Genomic DNA, 20,396 nt, shown 5'->3' with positions numbered 1-20,396 from the left:
AAGCAATTTACTCTGGTATTGGCAGATGAATGGCAAAGTGATGTCACAGAAGAAAGGAGTCAGAAAGTATCCTGGTCCTGTAGCATTCCTCTGAAAAGCAAAACAGTCCATCTGATTGGCTGGCAGTAGGGTCATAGTGTTTGTTTGATTATATGGCGAGCCATCAGACCAGAGTGGGAGGCCTTCCTCCTGTTGGGAGATGAGGGTAGACATTATGTGCTGAATGGACCTGACCACTAATTACTGCATCAAAAACAAACCTCCTCTTTAAGGAGGAACTGATGGCATGAAGCTTTTACAGTTTGTAAAGTAAACTAATCTTGCCTGCTTACTAAAACTTAAGTGACAATTTTGATATTTTCATCTAATTACAACTGTCTAGTAATTAAATTTTATATAGCAGATTTTCTGAAAGAAAATAAGTGCCAAAGACTTGTTTTATGCTTAAACTGACTAGAATTAATCTGTGAGAACCTAAGTCCAGTTGAGAACATGTAGCAAGATCTATAACCACTGTGACTTAGATGATTTTATAGATAGGAACTGGCAAAACAATCAATCTCCATGTGAAGAAAGCTGGTACATGAAGCTACAAGATTTTCAGATCATTTTGTTACAGTGAAAAGGATGTTTTACAAAATATTTACTCTGGAGATAAATACAAATATATATGATAATTTCCTGCCTACTGTCATAAAACACATTTAAAAATTCTGTATACTTTTTCATAGCACTTCATGATTCTTCATTACTTTGTTTGTCTGTCATATAAACTTGTTCATTGTTCAGAGCTTTTTGTAGGTTTCCTAACAAACCTATATTTTTACCTTCCACATTCCAGAACCATGTTTATGTAAAACTGGTTACCTGTTGGTCATTAAGTCCTGTCCACAGCAGCAGCAGGTTGTTGTCGCTCTGAAGGTAAGAAGATAAAAACACCAGATCTTCCATGGTCTTCAGGTTGGCCAAGTGGCTTTCCCCCACCAGGTGTGTGCAGCTGCTCATCGCATCACTCCAACTCAAACCCGATCTCCTCACAATGTAGCAACTCCTCCCATTGGCCAACCAGCCATCTGGACACTGATCTGCAGCCAGACATTATCAGATTGGAGTACAATGGCAAGCCTCCTAACAGTCAGCTTTCTGGCTAAAGATGAAGCTGCTGTCTTGTGATTCTTGGAGAGTACAATACCTGTTTCCATAAAAATCCTGAGTTTCTGCATTAGTGTGATGCCAGGTTGAGGGAGGAAAATGGCCACCATGACTTCAATCATGTAATGTGTGCCAGGCTGGAGATTTTTTATTGTGAACTTGGACTGGATCGCTGAAGAGCTTATGCTATAGATTTGAGTGACAGACTGTGTGTGCATGTTGTATAAAGTCAAGGTGGAAATGCTCTGCTGTCTGTGAAGTGGCTCCCATTTCAGCTGGGCAGTAGAGGTGGTGCTGGATGCACTAAAGGAGGAAAGGGATACTGGAACTGGGGAGACAAACAGTATAATTAACCTCATCTTTACAAATAAACTAAACTTATTTAACAGGAAAGCAACTGTCTGTGAAGAAACCAATTAAATGTAACACAAACATTTATTTAAATCTACCATTTAGAGACACTCACTGAAGTGAAAGGTCTTTGTCTCCAGCACTGAATCATTCCTTCTTGCTCTCAGCACGATACAATACCCCCTATGGTCCTCACTCACATGCAATCGTATCCTGCAGTCAGGAGAGCATGCTGAGCGATCAATGTGCTTTGAGAAGATCTGGCAAAAATGTTGAGACAGATTAAGAAATTAAAATACCCCATCATAAAACATGTAAATGTGAATAAACAGAGCTGCTGGATTCCATATTTTAAAGAGCTCTTCTTACCAACGGGCTACCTGCAGGCCTGCAGGTGGCTGTGTAGCTGTCTGCCTCTGAGTTAGAGGGGAAGGACTCAAATGCAACTTCAATCTCAACAGAATGTGAACGTTGGTCACAGGTCAACAAAACTACCTGTAATTTTCACAAAGTAACTATTGGTAAAATGCCGTGCAAAGGTCTTGAACGGTTTGTCACATTACAACTACATTACAACAACTTTATGTTATGTCATCATTTGATTTGATAGACCCACACAAAGTAGTACATAATTGTGGAGTGGAAGGAAAAATTAGGTTTTTCTTTAAGGTTTTTGTGGCACTAGAGGCCTCTATTGACAAAAATCAGACAAAGAGACTCAGGTAATGAGCAGAGAAGGAAACAGCAAAGGTCCCAAGGTTAGGATTTGAACCTCAGATGACAGATTGATCCCCCCCAGTCTTCACTTTTCATTTTAGAATCCTATTTTGTTGTAGATTTTACAGATTGCAGCAAATTTTGCAGTGTTAAGTAAACAATCTGCTATGTCATTGTTAGATCCTTTTCAGAATCAGTATTAATTTAACTCAGAACTATTTTAGCAGATGATTTACTGCTTTGTGGTCAAATATGTCCACACAAATTACACACAAAAAACTTTGGATGTAACCTCACAACTTGTGAAAAACAACTTGGCAAAAGTGCAAACTAATTCTTTGACATTAGAAAATTTTGAGGCAAAGAAGCAAAACAAAACAAAAATTAAAATCTTACCTGCCACAAACTGCAAAGCAGCCAAAGGTGCTTTGTTTGAGTCATTGGGAATCGCTTTTAAAATACAACACATCCCACAAAAGAGACTCCTTTCATTATCAGTCAGCAGAGTGCCTTCATTAGTCCAATCCAGGAATGGGGTTTTCAGCCATTGATGGCCTTTATATGAAAACCCAAAACTGTTGTATGTAAGCATCTCCTGTGGAAAGCCCCATGCTATCTAAGTTGCTGACGCACAGTGAACGTCAAGTTCCCTCGGTGGAAAGATTTATTTTCTAAAACAGTTTGGAAGCTACCACTTTGTTCTAAATTACCTTTATGCAGCATCTAAATTTTAAATTTAGCATGTACAAGGAGGAAAGGTTTTACACAAGAAGCTGGAGGAGGAGGAGACGAACAAGGAGGTGGAAGATGCATAAAGGTATTTGGTGTGTGAAAGTGGGAGTTTGAAAATATGTTAGTCTTAGCCAATTCACTCTGCCTCCTTGTTGAGATTAAAAAAATCACCATGACAACCAGGAGGACCCAGGGTGGTAAGCTGCAGAAACATGTGGTGCAGTGGGTGTCAGGATTGGGATTTTCTCGCTGGAAAATGGCTATACTTAGTCCAGGTATTGTTTTTACATATTATTATTCAGCCTCTAAAGCTGAAATTTGCTGAATTTATCTGTTATCCTATTCTAAGTATGAATAGTTTGGCTCACCATCTGGGTGTGGTGAACCGATGACCCATACGGCGAAAGAAATAATTGACAAAAGAAAAAACATTAAATGTGAGGCTCTGATATTAAGAAGCAAATTCCACTTAATGACCTCTCAGAAGTCAAATTATAAAATGCATGTTTATCTGGGCTCATTAACTGAGACATAAGCACTATCAAGTTCTTTATTACACAGATTTACTTTACAAAAAACAACAGATTAAATGTTCTATAGAACCACACAGCAAGGTTATATTTATAAAATAATGCAAAGCAAATGCCAATGTATAATCTGAATAAACAGCTTGTCAATGTAGGAATTGCCGTTTTAACCTATTAGCTGTTGAAATGCTGAAAAAATGCACAACTAATCTGGAAGCACAAGTAAAACTGACAGGGATTCACATAGTGGGTTTTAATAAAATAGACAGCTAAAGTGCAGACAAAACTACTCACATCAGTATTTTCTATCAAAACTGCTACTCAAGATCAGTTTTGTCCAGTCGGCTATCATACAAAAGCAAAACAAAATAAAAGAAAAATGGCTATTTTTTTTTTTTTCATGATTGGCCAGTTTTACAATATTAATTGAAATGCACCCCATAAAAAATATGTTTGTATTGGTCACACACTTATTTGTATTTCTAGTTCCATTGGCAGGAACAGTCAAGAGGTTCCTGGAAGTTGTAGTCCACCATACTGGCGTTCCGAGAGCAGTACAATGAGACGGTCCGTGTTTGTAGTCCACTCTCACGGCAGCACTTACAGAACCTTGCGTGACTGTTGATGTTAAAGTTGAATATGGTGGCAGATGGACATTTTCCATCACATGAATACACTGTAACCTAGAAGGAAAGGAGCAAAATCTGATGAGGACACAAGTGGAAAGTTGGGAACATATGGCTGTTATTGCAAAATATTTTTTCACCAATCACTACGTCTCATTCTATATTTGTGTGTTTCATTTAGTGCCTCTTACTGGTGTGTTGCTCCTGCAGTCGTCCTTTCTAATGGTGGTCCGAATGGCCACACGCTTACATGTCTTCCCATCCTCTTTGCCTGGGTGTTTTGATAAGGAGTTCATATTCATACATCAAAAAGTGGTCAAAACCAGTCACATAAAAAAACTGCATCAAATAACTACCATAGAAGTGAAGGCATGGACCGGTACCAGTGTCATTGTATACCTTGGATTTCAAAAGTTAGATTTAAAATAAAATTGTTAAAATGTCTCCCGTGTATGATTTTAAATGATTTTATAAGAAGCCAAATATAGTTCTGAAGGAGCAAAGTTTTTTTTAGGCTTAATGGAGTAAAGGATAAGTGTACCTATCCCACTTTCGCTGAGACAAATTCAGTTGGAATTATTTCTGGTCATGAAAAACATACAAGGATGGTGTGGTAACTAAAGTAACATACCTATCGTCCTTAACAAAGGACACTTTGCACTTCTCTTCAATGCTCTGTGCATTTTTTGCTTTACAAAATAATTCTGACACATGCTGAATAGCTCCAGTACTGGCTTTGTAATAAAAGAATAGAAATATTAAACAGATATTGAAGATATCTGCATAAGGTTGCCAAAACCAGGGTGGACAGAGAGATGAATGTAGACCCGCAAGATAATAGTCTACATGGCAATTAATATAGTGAGGAATCAGTATTATAGTAAATAATCTATAGTATTATAGCAGCTGTAATTCAGTGAGGATTTCTGCCTGACAGGTGAGGAGAATACTAAAGGCCACATCTCACCACCACACAGTCCATATAATGCTTTATTTATAGTTTATCTTGAAATAATTGTCATAAAGCAGATATTGCACAAGAACCAAAATATTTTTTTAAATAACACAGATTCTGAAATTGCTAAATATTTGCCTAAAATCACAAACAGGGCCGCACAGCGAGGGAAATGCGACCCAGTGGAGAACACAGCAGCATAATGAGTTCTTGTTAAAGACAAAAGGAGGAGAATTTCAGTCAAAATATGGCCAGGATTTAAACAGAGGTAGACAGATGAGCATCAATACTTCTGTCAGGACACATTAAGCTTTGTGCAGTATTATACAGTACAGACCAAATGTTTGGACACACCTTCTATCTGAACTCAATTAGAAGGTGTGTCCAAACGTTTGGTCTGTACTGTATGTATGGTCCACAACAAGAAGAAGACTGGACTGACTCCTGCAAACTTTTAATCTTGATTACTATGTGAAACCTTTAAGTGTTTTTTTTTTTTTGTTTTTTTGTGATAGCCGTCAGGTTTAGAGCTGCATTTTAATCTGAAGATATTTTTTCCATGTAATCAAAAAAATTCACTCAGAACAGTGATGACATTTATTATATGCTCCTACGCACTGTCCCATAAGCGAAGAAGTTTAAGAAAGGGCAGAGAATGACTATTCTCCACTTTACTGAAAAGTAAAACTAAATGACAAATTTGTGAAGTCATTTACCAGATATTTTCTTGCAGAGAAGGTGCATTTAGTGATGTGCAGCTAGTGGGACAGAACAGTCCTCACACTGTTTGTCCTGACCATGTGGCTTTGTGTCAGCTCAACCTGTGAGACTTAATGTGACTCACTTGTGAGGATAACTTGGGTGCAATCATAAATATGCTGTCAGTATGTGCATCTGTACAAAATCGATTTGTAGTGCCTCTTAGAGCTAAAGCTAGAACTGGTGCTGTAAACATTATGAGACATAACAATTAAATTAAATGTATTTTTATTCTGTACTCTGAGATCCAGGAACATTTACTGTATGTTTTACATTTAAATTAACAAATTATGAACAGCAGAGGATCAATTACTGTCTAATAATCTGCTACATGATTTTGACATTCATTGGAATAATTGTTGCTTTTCTGGCTTCTCAGGAGTCACAGCTTAGTGACTTAGATGCATCCCTTCTCCAACACTCCAGTACATTTTTAAGTACCGTGATGCATGAGGTTATCATACAGCATGCTTTCAATATCACACCAGCCCATGCCAACAAACACATAATTTTTCTAATAAATTGATAAATAAATAAATAAATACACTCTTCCAAGAAATTGACATTCCTTGTAACTTTTTGCACCAACATCCTGGCTCCTTCCTACAGAGAAAGGCTTTTTGTTGCCCAGCAGCAGGTGTTCGTTTTGACTGTCACTTGGCTGGTGGGGAGGCAACGTATTTTTCACAAATAACCACTGAATGGTTTTTAACTAATCTTCTAAAACAATCACACATAGCTAAATTATGTTATTTTTCATGTAAAACTAGAACAGAAAAATGTTAGCAAATTAATTTCGTGGCAATTTTTTTTTTATCACATATCTAAAAAGAAGATAAATAAAACTAAACACACAAATTTATAAAAATAAATGTAAACTAAATGTCAAAGATACGTCAAAAAGTAACTAAGTGGAATAGTGCAAAGTGGCGGTACCTGTATCACAGTTAGTACTACCAGTGGGTGTTATGGGGTTAACGGTAAACGGTAAAACACCCAGTCCAGAACCTGGGAGCATCGTCAGGACCGCAGTCGTCCGGTTCAAATGGCGTCAGGAGAACACAAGTTATGACTTACTCAAAAAAAGGCAATTGCATGTCACACACAAGCACACTGTGGATCAAATCAGTCACCGCATGCACAAAAATGTTTTTGCTTTTCAGGGAGTAACTCGAGACAGCTAGCCAAGTTACACAGTCGCACAGTAACATTTAATGAACTACAAAGCTCCGCAGGGAAAACCCTAACCCTCGCACCATCGCACATCCTCATTGGAAAAAAAACACTCACCGTTGAGTAGCCCAAAACACAAAGCTGCAAGGACACTGCAAAGGAAGGCAAGCAGCTGAAAGTGCAATGCTCAACAAAAAAGAAAGAAAAACTGACACCACTTTTATTTAAGATTAAATCCACAAAGATAGAAAATGTTCTCTTTCACAAAACATTTTACGAGGCAGAGTTTATTTTCAGACAGATTTATCAGCATTATTCTAACACTTTTGTCCCATTTTGTCTTTTTTAGGCTGAGCTGTGTTATCGCTTTAAAATATGAGCAGAAGTTTTTGAGGACACCTGAGGAAGCCAAGGGGACTTTGAAATGTAGGCTGCCAGCCTTTATCTCCACCCTCTACAAACCGCCAGACCGCCCAACCATTCAGCCAATAAGCCCATCCACTGCCAGGCAACAAAGCACTCACCCCTCTAATCAGCTGCACAAAGCATTACCAGCAGCCCCAAATAAATCGGAAGACTCACATGTCTTGCAGCAGCCGTCTACGTAGCTCTGAACTACACCCCCACTCTGCAAGAAGAGAAGAGAATAAAGAAGAAAACCTTAGTTAGAGTTATAATAAAATCTTATTCAAAGGAAGCTACAGCAACAGACACTTTTGTTAGTACCTCTGGTAAAGATGTGTAAAAGATCTCAAATGTCCTAATTTTTATTTCTTTTTCTTTACATAGAATAATGTAATTCTGAAACCTTGTACATACAGCTCACTTTTACCAACAGTACGTGTCTCAGTCTTCACCTATAACATTGTCTGAGGTGGGGGGATGAAGAAGAGGGATCTTTGATTATTTCTGCTTCCATAATCAGTGTAGATCATTCTGATTATCGCTCACTTTTCGTGCACGCGCATCTCACCCCTAGGATTTCATTGGATTTAGAACTTGGATACTAATATAGCCATATAAGAAGGGCTTTGTGATTTTGAGACACATAAACCAATTCTGTGCTGACCACATATTTGATGGTCAAAGCAAATTTACTAGTAGAGACCAACACGTTTTTTTATTTAAAATGTCCTGTTATTTCAAAGTGTTTAGTGGAAAAACAGGCCCACAGCAACACAGACCCTCAACATTTCAAGGAGACTAGCTACTTTGTTGTAACTATTAGGATTCAGCATAACAGTGATTAAAAACTCAGAGATCATACAAACGCATAATAACTTTTCAGTTTTAGATTATTTGAACCTGACAAACTCATTCTTCGAACAGTAAATTACAGAAAAAAAACTTGTTTCTCTGATTAAAATAGACATTAATACCCTGTAATGATGACATCAAATCTTGGTATAAGATATTCATTGGGATAAGAATATTATCCAACCAACTCACTCCTGTGAGAACTCTTTATAAATGAAAACAGATCACCCATACACTCACCACATGCACAAAAATGTTTTCCTTTAATATATTGAGTATATATATATACATATATATATATGTGTACAATGTGACAAATTTTCTGACTTTTGAAGTTTGAAACACAAGTGATTACTTATCTCGCAAATTTTGAACAGTGTCTAAAGCCATTTCTGTCAAATCATAATTATACCACAGGGAGGTAGGAAGTCATGGATTACTAATCAGAAGGAAGATTACGGGGTACCAATAATTAGAGCATCTGTGATTTTGCTAAATGTAATAATTTCCCAACTGAATATTTTTTTTCTGAATGAGATTATGCCACTGCAATAAAACACGTTTGTTTAAAGATTTGAAATATCTTTACCAGGGTAGAAATTAAATTACACTGTTCCTGAATCTCATGCTAAACAGATTTTCTATGAGATTTAGAGGCTCTGACCTGAATACACTCTGAGTCATTAAAAGGAGGGCAGATAACACCAGATGCAAGTATCACCGCTCCGACTGCTGTCTCCACGCAATCATAACGCGTACAGTTTTCCACCCAGGAACTCCCTGCCTGCACACAAACACAATAGCAAATTTTAAAAGACCCTGCAATGAAAGAGTGGTTAGCATATGCAGCTTTGCTTGTTCTTACAGTGAAAAATTCTGCTGTCCCATTTTCATTGGTGAAAGTACAAGAGATGTTTTTGCAGGAGCCACAGCACACTTGAGGGTCTGTTGAAGGGACATATGCCTGGTGCTAAGAACAGGAAGTGGATCAAAAAATAAACAGGAGTTTTACTCCAGCTGAGATGAAGATCACAGAATTGCTGTTAGCATTGATATGATCCATCATATTTTGTGCAGCACCATACATACCGATCCACACTTTTGGGAACAGTTAACAGAGGAGATTTCCATTGCATAGAAGCCAGTCTGTGGGTCTTTGTAAGGAAGACACTGAACAGTGTAGCACAGCTCTCCTTCAAAATACTGGACCAGGGACTGGCCTGGACCCAGAACTGTGACTCCTTGGAAAAGACACACCTCTGCTTTCTCTATAAATTAGCACAAATAATCATGCAATGTATGAGCATGATGAATATGATAAATGTCTGTTTTTTGTAACTTGAATCTTTTGACCCTTTGAGCAGAGATTATGCTTACGACATGCATACTGAGAACAACCACAGTTGGTGCTGCTTTCAGGAACTTCAACCTGCACCTCCCCCTGAGTAAAGAACAAAGTGCTTACTTAACTGAATTTGCTTGCTTTCTGGCAAAGAGCGACTTCTGATACAGCGTTTTGCTTACTTACCAACTGACATATGGGGAGAGCTAGGTCTTCACATTGACATTCTGTGCATAAGGGAAACAAAGTTAAAGAGAGCAGACGTGTGGAACTTTATACATACGTGACAGGCATAGCAACTCTTCAGACAACTGCGCATATCAGCGGAGTAACAAATAAAGTGCATATGTTGCCATCCATTTACCACAGTGATGCTGCGGACAGCAGTCACCGGGTGCAGCAGTTTCAACCAAAGAGAGACCAGGTGCACAGCTCAGAGATGATTTAGGGCATTGATTAACATCACACACTGCGGAAAAACGAGAGTAAACGTATTAAAAACACAGACACAAATGCACACAGATACACAAGCCAAAACGCTTACCACAGTGGTACTGGGGACAGCAGCTGTTGGTGGAATTTGGATCGACAGCCAGAATTTCTCCATCAGAGCAACTTGGAATGCTTTCAATGCATGACTCACACACTACTCAGACAAAAAATGGACAATTACACGACTAATTTATAGAAGGATAATGACATAAGGCAAATCTGATAAGCAATCACAACTTACCACAAAGGTAAGAGTAGCAGCAGGATTTTTGCCCCCTGACCTCGACAAGGAACTGATCTTCTCTACAGTCGGGAGCAAAGACAGGAGGGCACGCCATAGGGTCACACTCTGAGGAAGATAAGGTAGAGATTGAGAAGGTTGAACAAATACGCGTTTCATTTGATGAATTATTTGCCAGTCTTGCTACCAATAACTTTAAATGTCTTTGTGTTTTTTTCCAGTCCACAGAGCATGTCTACCCAGGTGTTTCTGTGTTTCGCTGTCACTTTTCTGGAAGAGCCCATAGACAAAGCTATTATAGGCATTATCTTAATTGTTTTAATTTGTTATTGTCCTTCATCCAATGATTCAGAGTTTAATGATGTCTATTTTCTTGACAAAGGAGTTATGATTTCAACTAACTGAGTGCCCTTTGTTTTTTATTTCCTATAGAGAGAGTCCCTGGCTTGGTGCTTAAGTACTATCTTTTCTGGATAAAAGCAGTTAGCCCAGATATTGCTACAATTATTCAGTTGAGTACTGTTCAATTTTCTCACTCATTGCTTAGTGTTTTACTGTTTATTTGTGCTACTTTACTTGGTTTTCTTAGCTTAACAGTTGTTATTCTCTAAAAAATACTAATGGAACAGTGTCTCTGTATTTTAGTGTCTGCTTTCAGTTCTTTCAACCCCTTGTAGCAAAAAACTTCCCACAAAATCTGGTTCTGCTTCTGGTTCTTGCTGTTAAAAGGAAGTTATTTTGTTACTGTAAGTAATGTGAATCAGACTAAATCAATTGCATTTGACTTCAACTGAACTCTGCGCAGCTGGATATGAATTACATCCGCTTCTCGTGATATGACATTTGTTAGTTATGAAAATCTGGAAAATAAATAAGCTGAGACAAATTAATTTTGATCGAAGCAAAATTATTCAAAAGAAGGCAGAATTAAGGTTTGCATATTACCACATCGGTATTCTGGGCAGCACGATAGTGCGCTGTAACCAATGACCAGCCTGTTTCCATTATCGCAAGGAGGAGCTTCACTGTCACAGATGGTCATGTTGCACTCTGACAAGCAAAGAAAACAATAACATAAGAGTTCTCTTAAAAATGATCTCTGACAACAAAGGTACTTCTCTTTACCTTGATAATGAACTTACCACAGATCTTCTTAGGGCAACAGGATCCTTCCTCTAGTACATCCAGCACATATTCTCCCTCCCTCTCACACAGTGGCGTTGGGACAGCACTGCAGTCTGGCTCAACCGCCACTACAGAGCCGTTCTCCATACATTTGTAAAGGCAACAGCTTCGAGCGGAGCCGTTCCACACTTCCCCTGGGGCCCTGGGGTTACCTTCGTTGTCTGTGCAGACTGAACGAACCACAATTAATTAAATAGAACACAGTGACTCTGTGGGAATGTATATGTTTATAAAGCCTGAAAGTAAAGCAGAATCTTGGACAGAGTCATTTTCATCACAAAGGAATGCTTTTACAACCCTCTCCACTCACCACATCGATCTTCGGTGACACAATAGGGAGAGTCAGCTCGGTGTAGGATGGTTCCACTGCGACACACACACTCCTCCCTGATGAAAGAGCAGGTGGTTTCCTCGTAGTAATCTTTGTTCAGACAAGTGCGGCTGTTGCAGGTGCTTACACAGGGCTGATACTCTTTACCAGGCGGACACCTTAATGCTGCAAGACAACGGGGTTGTGAGCAATCAGAGAAACACAAGTGAGCACACATTTACACATACAGTACCTTACAAAAGTATTCATATCATTTGGGTTTTTTCACATTCCACAAGTTACTAGCCCTTTTGAGTCAATAGTAGGTTAAGCAACATTTTGCTGCAATAACAACTTAAAGTGTTTTTGTGTATGTGTCTACAAGATGTGCACATCTGGAGTGAAACATTTGCCGATTCTACATTTCAAAATACTCAAAACAGACGTTCATAGTTACGTCCAACCTTTTGTTGGTTTTATTATAAGATTCCAATTAAACACATTGATGCTTGTGGTTGTTGTGACCAGAGAAAATTTCAATTAAACAGTAGATATAAAGTAAAAGAGGTAGGAACACTTTTGAAAATTACTGTATAAGACTTATTTGCCTGTGTGTCCTTACGACAGAAATTGTGCCGCCTCCAGCTGATGCAGACTTGGTGTGTGTAACAAACTGCCACGTAAGCAGCCAGAAAGTCACACTGATGATCCTTGTAATGCAAGTCTCCTGCCCACATGATGTCACAGAACTGTTCTGGAGGCACCTGCAAATTTGCAATAGATTTTGATATGTCAAATTTATTATTTATTCATTTTATTCTCAAAAGAAAAAACAACAACAACAAAAAAATCATTTTAATTACGTAAAATGTTTGGCAAATTATTTGGAATCAATTGTCATCTGCTTAATTTATAAACCGACTTGTATCCATTTTGATTCCTCATGTCAAAGTAAGTCAATATCTGCCTCAAAATCAAGTGTGTGAAATACTGTGTGGAGCCTTGATAGTACCTTGCCATGACATGGTGTGAAGGCTCTCTGGGTAAGCATAGAAAGACAGGTGGAACAGTCCCCTGTGGTGCAGTTGTCTCCCACCCTGCGTGTGTGTTCGGTCTCATCCGTCAAATGGACTCTCCACGCCTGCAGAAAGAGCATCATGTCTCCCACCTCTCTGACCACCGTGCCATTCGGGAGTTTCAGGTCATCTTCTGGATTCCCATCACAGCAACCTGGCAGATTGGGCAGACAGCTGTTTTGGTGCTGTTGGTGCATTCAAGTTTCATTGCTGCTTAGACAGTGAGCAATAGAAAGCTAAAGGTGAGATAATTGCCTGTCTGGAACTGCGTAATGTGTCTAAATGGCTTTTAGAATCTCAAACTGTCACATCCAATAATGGCTCTAGTCAATGTGATCCAGCGGTGCAGACGTTAAGCCTTTAGGTGCTGAGAAACAGCACTTAGATAAATGAGGTTGGTGCTGATGAGCATGGTGTGTGTGCGTGGACTCACCACACAGGCCACGAGTGGGGACGAATGCATGACTCGGAGCATTGTACTGCAGAACCATAATCCCTGTGCTATGATACCACTGTATGCTGATGCTGCCAGGTGTATGGATCAGGTACATGCTGCCTGTATCTTCCACATAAAGGGAGTGACGTGAGAATGGGAGCTTAGCAGCTCTGTAGTTCACCGTCACCTTAAACCACATAAAAATAAAAATCACTCATTTCTGAAGGAAAATTACGTTTGCTCGTGCATTAGATAAAGTAAAGAGGGGAACCTTGCGATCAAGTCTGTTGATAATGATTCTATAGTTGGAAGTAGTGATGTTAAGCTTCTTGAAACAAAGACCAGATGTTCCACCAGTAGGACTCTGTGGAGAATGGAAATAATAGACGGCAATAACACTAACAGCGCTTTGCAGAAGTTTCCACGCACATATTGAATCTTTTCTCAAATTAAATGTTATATTCAAAAAGACTTTTCAGATTTAAATTATATCAACACAAATGGTATTGGAAATGGAAGAAAATGATAAATAGTTATCAAATATGTTAATAAAAAAAAACAACAAAAGACATCTAAAATATGTGACTTGCATTTGTACTCAGCCGTCCCCTGGGAAGAAAGAGAGAGGCTGAAGGCAGAATTACCTTCTACTCTAATTACAACTTTACTTTTGTTGGGGTATAGATTTTTTAAAGTCTTGTCACAGACTCTCAGTTGGTTTTAAACCTGGACTTTGACTGGGACATTCTAACTCATATATGTGATTTGATATAAATCACAGCCTTGAAGCTTTGATAAATGTTAGAATCGTTGTCTTGTTGAAAGGTGAACCTCCACTCCAGTATCTAATATTTACAAGCTTCTAATATTTCTTTTTTTTTTAGTATAGCCCTATTTTTAACTAAATCCATTTTCCCTCAGTTCTAACCAATATGCAATTTAATTTTGGGGATGAAGTTGAGGGGAATGAGCAGTTATTGTCTCCTGTCAAGCATTCACATTGTTTTGTATGTAGCTCCTAACAATGCTTTCAAGCCTTCACAGAACAGTTGTATTTAAACTGAAACAACCTTAACAAACAAGTGACTACTGAAGATTGTTCTATACAGAAGTAGTGGAGTAACAGCAGCTTCGCAGAAAATCACCCAATTATTTCTGAAAACCCTTTGAAATCCTTTTGGTTTCAAATGAAAAACATGCCATACTTTGTATTGGTGTATCATAAACAATCAAATCAAAGTACACTTTAGTTTGCAGTTGTAATGTGACACACTGTGAAAAGGGTATGAAAAATACTGCATGACACTTGGAACCATTACAGCAGAGAGAAATTAGCTGCCTTTGCCCTGATGCAACAGATGTAATTGCTGGCAGACAACGTCGTTCACTTACAGTTCGTCTGATGGAGTTTACGCTCTAAAAGGACAAAGGACAAACCTGAGACAACTTCTTCAAATTTAATTTCTTTCTCTCAGATGTTTTGATACTTTACCTGGCTGGTTGGACATTTTTCCACTGTGCCAATAATCGTCTCTCTCGGCAGATTAACCAAAATGTAAGAACCATTGTCATACAAGGCCACATTGTTACCATCAAATGTGATCACACGTAGATCTGACATCACAGTGCAGCGACCTGACAGAAGCAAACAGGAGAGCTTTCAGGAAAAAGGTGATTCAATAATTTTTCTTCTAAGGTTTACACAAAACTTACATGGGCACTGCCACAGTGGGCAACAGGGGTCTGTGTTGATGAGGATAGGCAGACCCAGCAGACTGCACTGAGGTGGAGCAGTATTGTAGCGACAGTGGAGAGAGGAGTTGTGAAAGAGCAGCTCTCCGTTGAAACAAATCAGCTCGGCACACTCATCAATACGAAAGGAGAATGGAGGCTGTGGACACAGTTTACATATTTGGGGTGATAATATTTTTTTACATTAAATGATTTCTTTTTTAAGCAGCTATCTTAGTGTCAACATGACATCACACAGGGCATTCCTATGTATGCAAGTTCACACTTGATAGTAGCTCACTGTGTTTCTAAAATAAACAATTAAATGATTAAATCATGACAACAGTCTCAGTCTTTAGCTTTCCTCCAAATATTCTTCCTGGGGATTCATAAATGATTTTTTTCACAATACTAAACTATAAATTACATGGTTTCTTACTGCCAGATAAGATGCTACTTAGAAAGAATCACACATGCAGTTTTTATAATACGCCAGAGGTTTATTTAGTGTTCAACAGAACATGAGACACTGAAGTGATAACAGTAAGGCTGAATGGAGTTTAGTCCATTCAGCCTTACTCAGTTATAGAAGACACCTATTACATACATCGGTCCTGAGACAACCTAGATTTGAAAATGTTGTCCACAAGATTGACAATTTGTCTATAGGCATAAATTTAACTAGAGAAGTAACACTTACTGTGCATGGACCAGTGGGCCAAGGAGTCCTGGTAGACACTTCTTCGGTTTCAGGGCTTGTGATTGTCTCTGTGCTGGTAACAGTGGTGGGTTCAGTTGAAGGAAGAGCTGTGGTCGTTTCCACTGGGGTGGAAATCTCTGTGGTGATTGTTGTTTCTGGTTGTGGCATAGTTGTGGGTGTGGTTTCAGGTACAGTTGTGGTGGGGACAGTTGTGATGACAGTGGTCGTTGGTGGCAGGGTAGTTGGGACCGTCACAAAAGGTGTAGTTGGTGTGGTAACTTCAGGAGTAGTTGTAGGGACTGTAGTAGGTGAAGTGGAGGGAGTAGTTGAGGTGATCTCTGTGGTTGAAGTGGGGGTCATTACAGTTGTAATTTGGGTGGAAGTCTCAAATGGAGTCGTGGTAACAATGGTTGTAGTAGAAGCAGGAGTTGTGGTTGGAGATGTAGTAAGTAGAGTAGTGGCTGGTACAGTGGTTGGTCTTGTGGTGGGAACAGTCGGTGTAGTGGTGGTGGGTGCAGATGTGGTGGGACTAACAGTAGTGGAGGAGATTGTTGTTGCTCTTGTGGTTGTAGTTGGAGTTGGTGGTGGAGTAGTGGTTCTGTTGGACTGAGTCACATATGCAAAAGGCGTTGGAGTTGAGGGGAGGGTAACACCTACAGGAGACAAGTTAGTACACATGAATGCACCAGAAACCATTACCTTTTACGTGATTTAAAGACAAAATCATGCTTGCACTCACAGTCCTCTGTGTAGACACAGCGTCTTGTGACTTCATCCAGCACCATGTTTTTTGGACAGCGAGGGAAACAGCCTTCAACCCTATAACACACACAAACAGTTGCATTGCCAGACCTGATCATAGATTACGTTGGTAGTACAGCGAGGGCCTGTGTTGAGCCAAACTTCTTACGGAGGCAGAAACTGGCAGCGGGTTGCATCTGGATCACTGCATGTGTGTACGCAGGGACTTGCACAAGCCTGATAACGCCATTCACACATCATGCGGTATGGTATAACAAAAGGACTGTCTGCAGTAACAAATGATAAACATATTAGTTAGCTTTTCTGTGTAATTTGAATAGGTGCACAGACAGTGAGCCCAATAAAAATTTGGATATGTAAGCTTGAGTCAGATCCACAAAATTCAGCAGTAAAATTTGCAAAGAATACAGAAGACAATAGACATTCAAAATATGCATTTTAGTTTAAAAATAAGTTAACAGAAATGAGTTTTCAAAACTGATGAGTGTAAAAGATGAAAATGGTGCAATAATATATCCCATTGTTATTGCTCAAAATACATGTGTGTTTTTCTAAGCAGAGGTATCATTTAAAAATGGGTTTTATTATGGACAGAGGGGTAAGTGCAATACTTTCTGGGAACATTTTAATCACTCAGTGGATGTGTTCTTTCTTCTCTGCTTCTTTGTAGTGTGCATATCATGCTGTTTTATTGCATATCAAAAGACTCCACAGAGCAGTGCTAAAATGCCATGAGCAGCTCTGTATTTAGATTTTTGTGTCTTTCAAAAAAAAGAAAATGACTAGTCAGAAAATAGACCTTGCAGAAACAGTGCTCTGCAACAGCTGTGATGGTTTTCTTTTACTCTTAGCCTCCAATGCTTTCAATTAATTCTACATTACCATTTTTATGTCACTCACATAGTACAAACTCATTAGTCTTTATAATGTATAAGCTAATACATATCAACACTAGTTAGATGCTTTTGAAAGTAAAGGTAAGAAGATGAAGAAAAAGAATGTTGTTCTACACTTCTTCTCTTTGATTAAAAAGGTAATATATTAAGATCAAAAATAATACAATAACCATTATGAAATATAAACTATAATACACTTAAACACTGGTTAAGGTGTTCTTTTCTTTTGAAAAGAGCTTCCAATGCTTCCAATTTAAGATCTAACTAAATGTTAAAAACATGCAAGTCTGTTTTTCTGTCACTACATGATGGGGATAGAAATAATTTGCAGACCTCTATGAGGATAAAGCTCATAAACCTGAACATTTCATGTCTTCTGTTAGATTTTTGTGTTGGAGTAGCACAAACGTGTGAAGAACAAGAAAAACAATGGACTTGTTTAAGTCTGGGGATAAAAATCTGAAAATGGATGAATGGATGTGCCTTTTTGTTCAACATCCCTTTTCTCCTTTACTTTGACAACCCTGGATAGAATCAAGTTCAACGAACTTCTTTTGGCTTATAAATTAAGTGAGATTATGATTGAAGTAGAAAAACAAAATCCCAAACTTTTAACATCTCGCTGAGCAATTTTCTATTCATCATCAGGAAATAATAAGATCATGGCGCAAACGCAAAACAACAACTGCATGGTTGTCCACTTAAACTGAAAAGACAGAACAAGGTAGCAATAATTGGAGAAGCGGTCAAGAGTCCCATGGTAGTTCTGTAGGAGATAGATCATGGGTAGATTTTTTTTAACAAGACAACTATTTGTTGTGATCCCCACTAATCTGACCTTGGAAAAGAAAGATGAGAAGAAAGCCACTGTAACATCAACGTTTATGTATTGGCGTAGCCTAGTTAAATATTACTTGGAATTCATTGCAAGATATAGAAGTTTCTTGAAGCTCAATATCCAATCTGACTAAGTTGGAGCTATTTTCAAAGCAGAAATAACCAAAAAAGATGTAAAATATAACTGCAGTATGACATGCTGCACTATGCTGTACAAAGTACTGACGCCGGGTGCTGAACACAAAAGCATGCCTCAGTTCTTGGACTTTTATTTGAGAAAAAAAAAAAAAGTATTTCAAAAACTATGTATATCTTTCTAACATTTTACAATGCCCTATTTTGTGTCTCACATTGTATTCCAAAATAATTAACTTCATGTGACTGCAACAGCATGTTCTGACCCTCGAGTGTGAAGCTGCTGCTGGTCTTGAAGCCCTCCGCAGTGCCGTATCTCTGCGTTCGAGCCGCTCCACGTGTGAGCGTCAGAAAGATTCCAGGTTGGCTGACCAGTTCGAATGAAGCGTAACCTGGTAGAAATAGACCCTGGTGCTGGATGAAGGTGGCTCTGCGGCTAAACTCTGGCCCTCGACTCCACTGCTCCAACTGAAGACGGCTGCGTCCTGACACTGTGAGAAAGTAGTTTGGCCTCTCCGCAGACTCAAGGGAAACTACAGGAACACCTGAAAAGAACAAGACATTTCTAATTAATTTACATCTTCACAACACCAATAGCTGTTAGTTTAACTGGTGGGTGCTTACGTGATGTCCTGTTCCTCCATAGCCCGGTAGTGATCATAAAGTTGAACAGAATGCCCGGAGCTGGCAACTGTCCCGGTCTTTCTCTTGTAAGTGGAAACACTGTGCTGCTGGTACGATTCACTCCAAACATGGTGTCATTAAAGACAGCACTCACCAAAGAAAATGGGCCATCGCCAAGCTCTTCAGGGAAATGAGGCAGAATAACAGGAAATGAGTTTGACAACAACCCCTCTGGGGATGCATATAAACCCATAAACAAAAGAAGAAAAGAAAATCCTCACTTGTACGCACCTTGATTATAGTATTCACAGTCATAGGCTGAAAGAGACCGTTCAGAAGTGTTTAAAATCTCAGAAGTAGTAACATCCAGAATTCACAATTTCTTTCTACACTGTTTGAACTTTTCAATTTTTTTTAACATTAAAGCATCAAACTTCAATGTGTTTTATTAAGATTTTATGTTATCAAGCAACACAAAGAATGCCTTAAAGTGGAAGGAACATGATGCATGGGTTTCCAAAAAAGTAAAAGAAAACATCTGAAAACTGTTTTGATTTCTATTAAGGTTTGTTTTGGTCTGTTTTAGCTCCTTCCATCAACTCTTTCCCTGTCCCTGCTAAAGAAAAGCATTCCCATAGCATGATGCTGTCATCACCACGTTTGTACCAGGTGTATGGAGTTATTTCTCTACCACACATATCCCTTTGAATTAGAATGTTTACCTTATGTGACCAACGCATCTTCCTTCATATGTTTGATATGTTCATTACATGACTAGTGAAAAACTCCAAATTAGACTTCATAAGACATTCTTACAATAATGGCTTTCTTCTTTCCAGTGCAACTATTGTAACTGTAGCAAAAGGTTGAAGGTACTAAACATACAGTTCAATAACAATTGAAAGTACTGGGGCTGAATATAGTTGTGTGGTGCAATTTTTAGACATTTCTTATGAAAAAAATGCAACAATATTTAAAAACAATGATTTGTTTGCTCTACCAATTTCTAAACATTTTGTTAGTCTGTTACATAAAATCCAAATAATATACATTGAAGTTGAAGACTGTGAAAATGTTCAAGAAGTATGGCAATAAAACATTTGCTTCGGTCTGTTTATGTGAGCATACTCACGGCACACAGAGGGAGACCTCCAGTGTATCGTGACCCCCTGTTGACAGCATTTGTGTGCATACGCAGCAATGGACGTACAGAGACACTCACAGTCTCCCCCGCGGTTACAGTTGCAAGTGTCTGTTAGGCAGTTCCTATAAAACCAGGCCACATCAACCTGAAAGGCACGCACAACATGCATACACGATCACAAACACAGAAACACACACATAATCATAGACTGAACCAGGCCAATGCTCGCTGGGAGA

The 20,396-nt window shown here is 38.7% G+C and overlaps 1 protein-coding gene across 1 annotated transcript in view; it reads right to left on the bottom strand.

Moving 5' to 3' along the window:
- Positions 1–3,561: 3,561 nt before the first annotated feature.
- Positions 3,562–20,396, bottom strand: part of otogl (otogelin-like) — a 40,688-nt gene continuing 23,853 nt past the window's right edge. The window contains exons 30-57 of the mRNA XM_044124629.1: positions 20,149–20,305; positions 19,308–19,334; positions 19,017–19,196; positions 18,659–18,937; positions 16,673–16,790; positions 16,502–16,581; positions 15,763–16,415; positions 15,045–15,222; positions 14,824–14,966; positions 14,724–14,747; positions 13,603–13,695; positions 13,329–13,518; positions 12,832–13,049; positions 12,442–12,583; positions 11,820–12,005; positions 11,467–11,679; positions 11,270–11,374; positions 10,325–10,432; positions 10,136–10,237; positions 9,956–10,060; positions 9,778–9,818; positions 9,627–9,690; positions 9,339–9,517; positions 9,115–9,219; positions 8,914–9,033; positions 7,575–7,620; positions 4,297–4,376; positions 3,562–4,162 (exon numbers count right to left, since the gene is read on the bottom strand). Coding sequence (XP_043980564.1) covers positions 3,962–4,162; positions 4,297–4,376; positions 7,575–7,620; positions 8,914–9,033; positions 9,115–9,219; positions 9,339–9,517; positions 9,627–9,690; positions 9,778–9,818; positions 9,956–10,060; positions 10,136–10,237; positions 10,325–10,432; positions 11,270–11,374; positions 11,467–11,679; positions 11,820–12,005; positions 12,442–12,583; positions 12,832–13,049; positions 13,329–13,518; positions 13,603–13,695; positions 14,724–14,747; positions 14,824–14,966; positions 15,045–15,222; positions 15,763–16,415; positions 16,502–16,581; positions 16,673–16,790; positions 18,659–18,937; positions 19,017–19,196; positions 19,308–19,334; positions 20,149–20,305 — 4,137 coding nt within the window. The 3' untranslated portion in view covers positions 3,562–3,961. The remainder of the gene's footprint in view (positions 4,163–4,296; positions 4,377–7,574; positions 7,621–8,913; positions 9,034–9,114; positions 9,220–9,338; positions 9,518–9,626; positions 9,691–9,777; positions 9,819–9,955; positions 10,061–10,135; positions 10,238–10,324; positions 10,433–11,269; positions 11,375–11,466; positions 11,680–11,819; positions 12,006–12,441; positions 12,584–12,831; positions 13,050–13,328; positions 13,519–13,602; positions 13,696–14,723; positions 14,748–14,823; positions 14,967–15,044; positions 15,223–15,762; positions 16,416–16,501; positions 16,582–16,672; positions 16,791–18,658; positions 18,938–19,016; positions 19,197–19,307; positions 19,335–20,148; positions 20,306–20,396) is intronic.

This window comes from Gambusia affinis, linkage group LG08, assembly GCF_019740435.1.
Source record: "Gambusia affinis linkage group LG08, SWU_Gaff_1.0, whole genome shotgun sequence".
Classification (NCBI taxonomy): domain Eukaryota; kingdom Metazoa; phylum Chordata; class Actinopteri; order Cyprinodontiformes; family Poeciliidae; genus Gambusia; species Gambusia affinis.
Note: the sequence above shows the minus strand (reverse complement) of the source record. Positions and strands in the feature narration are given on the sequence as shown.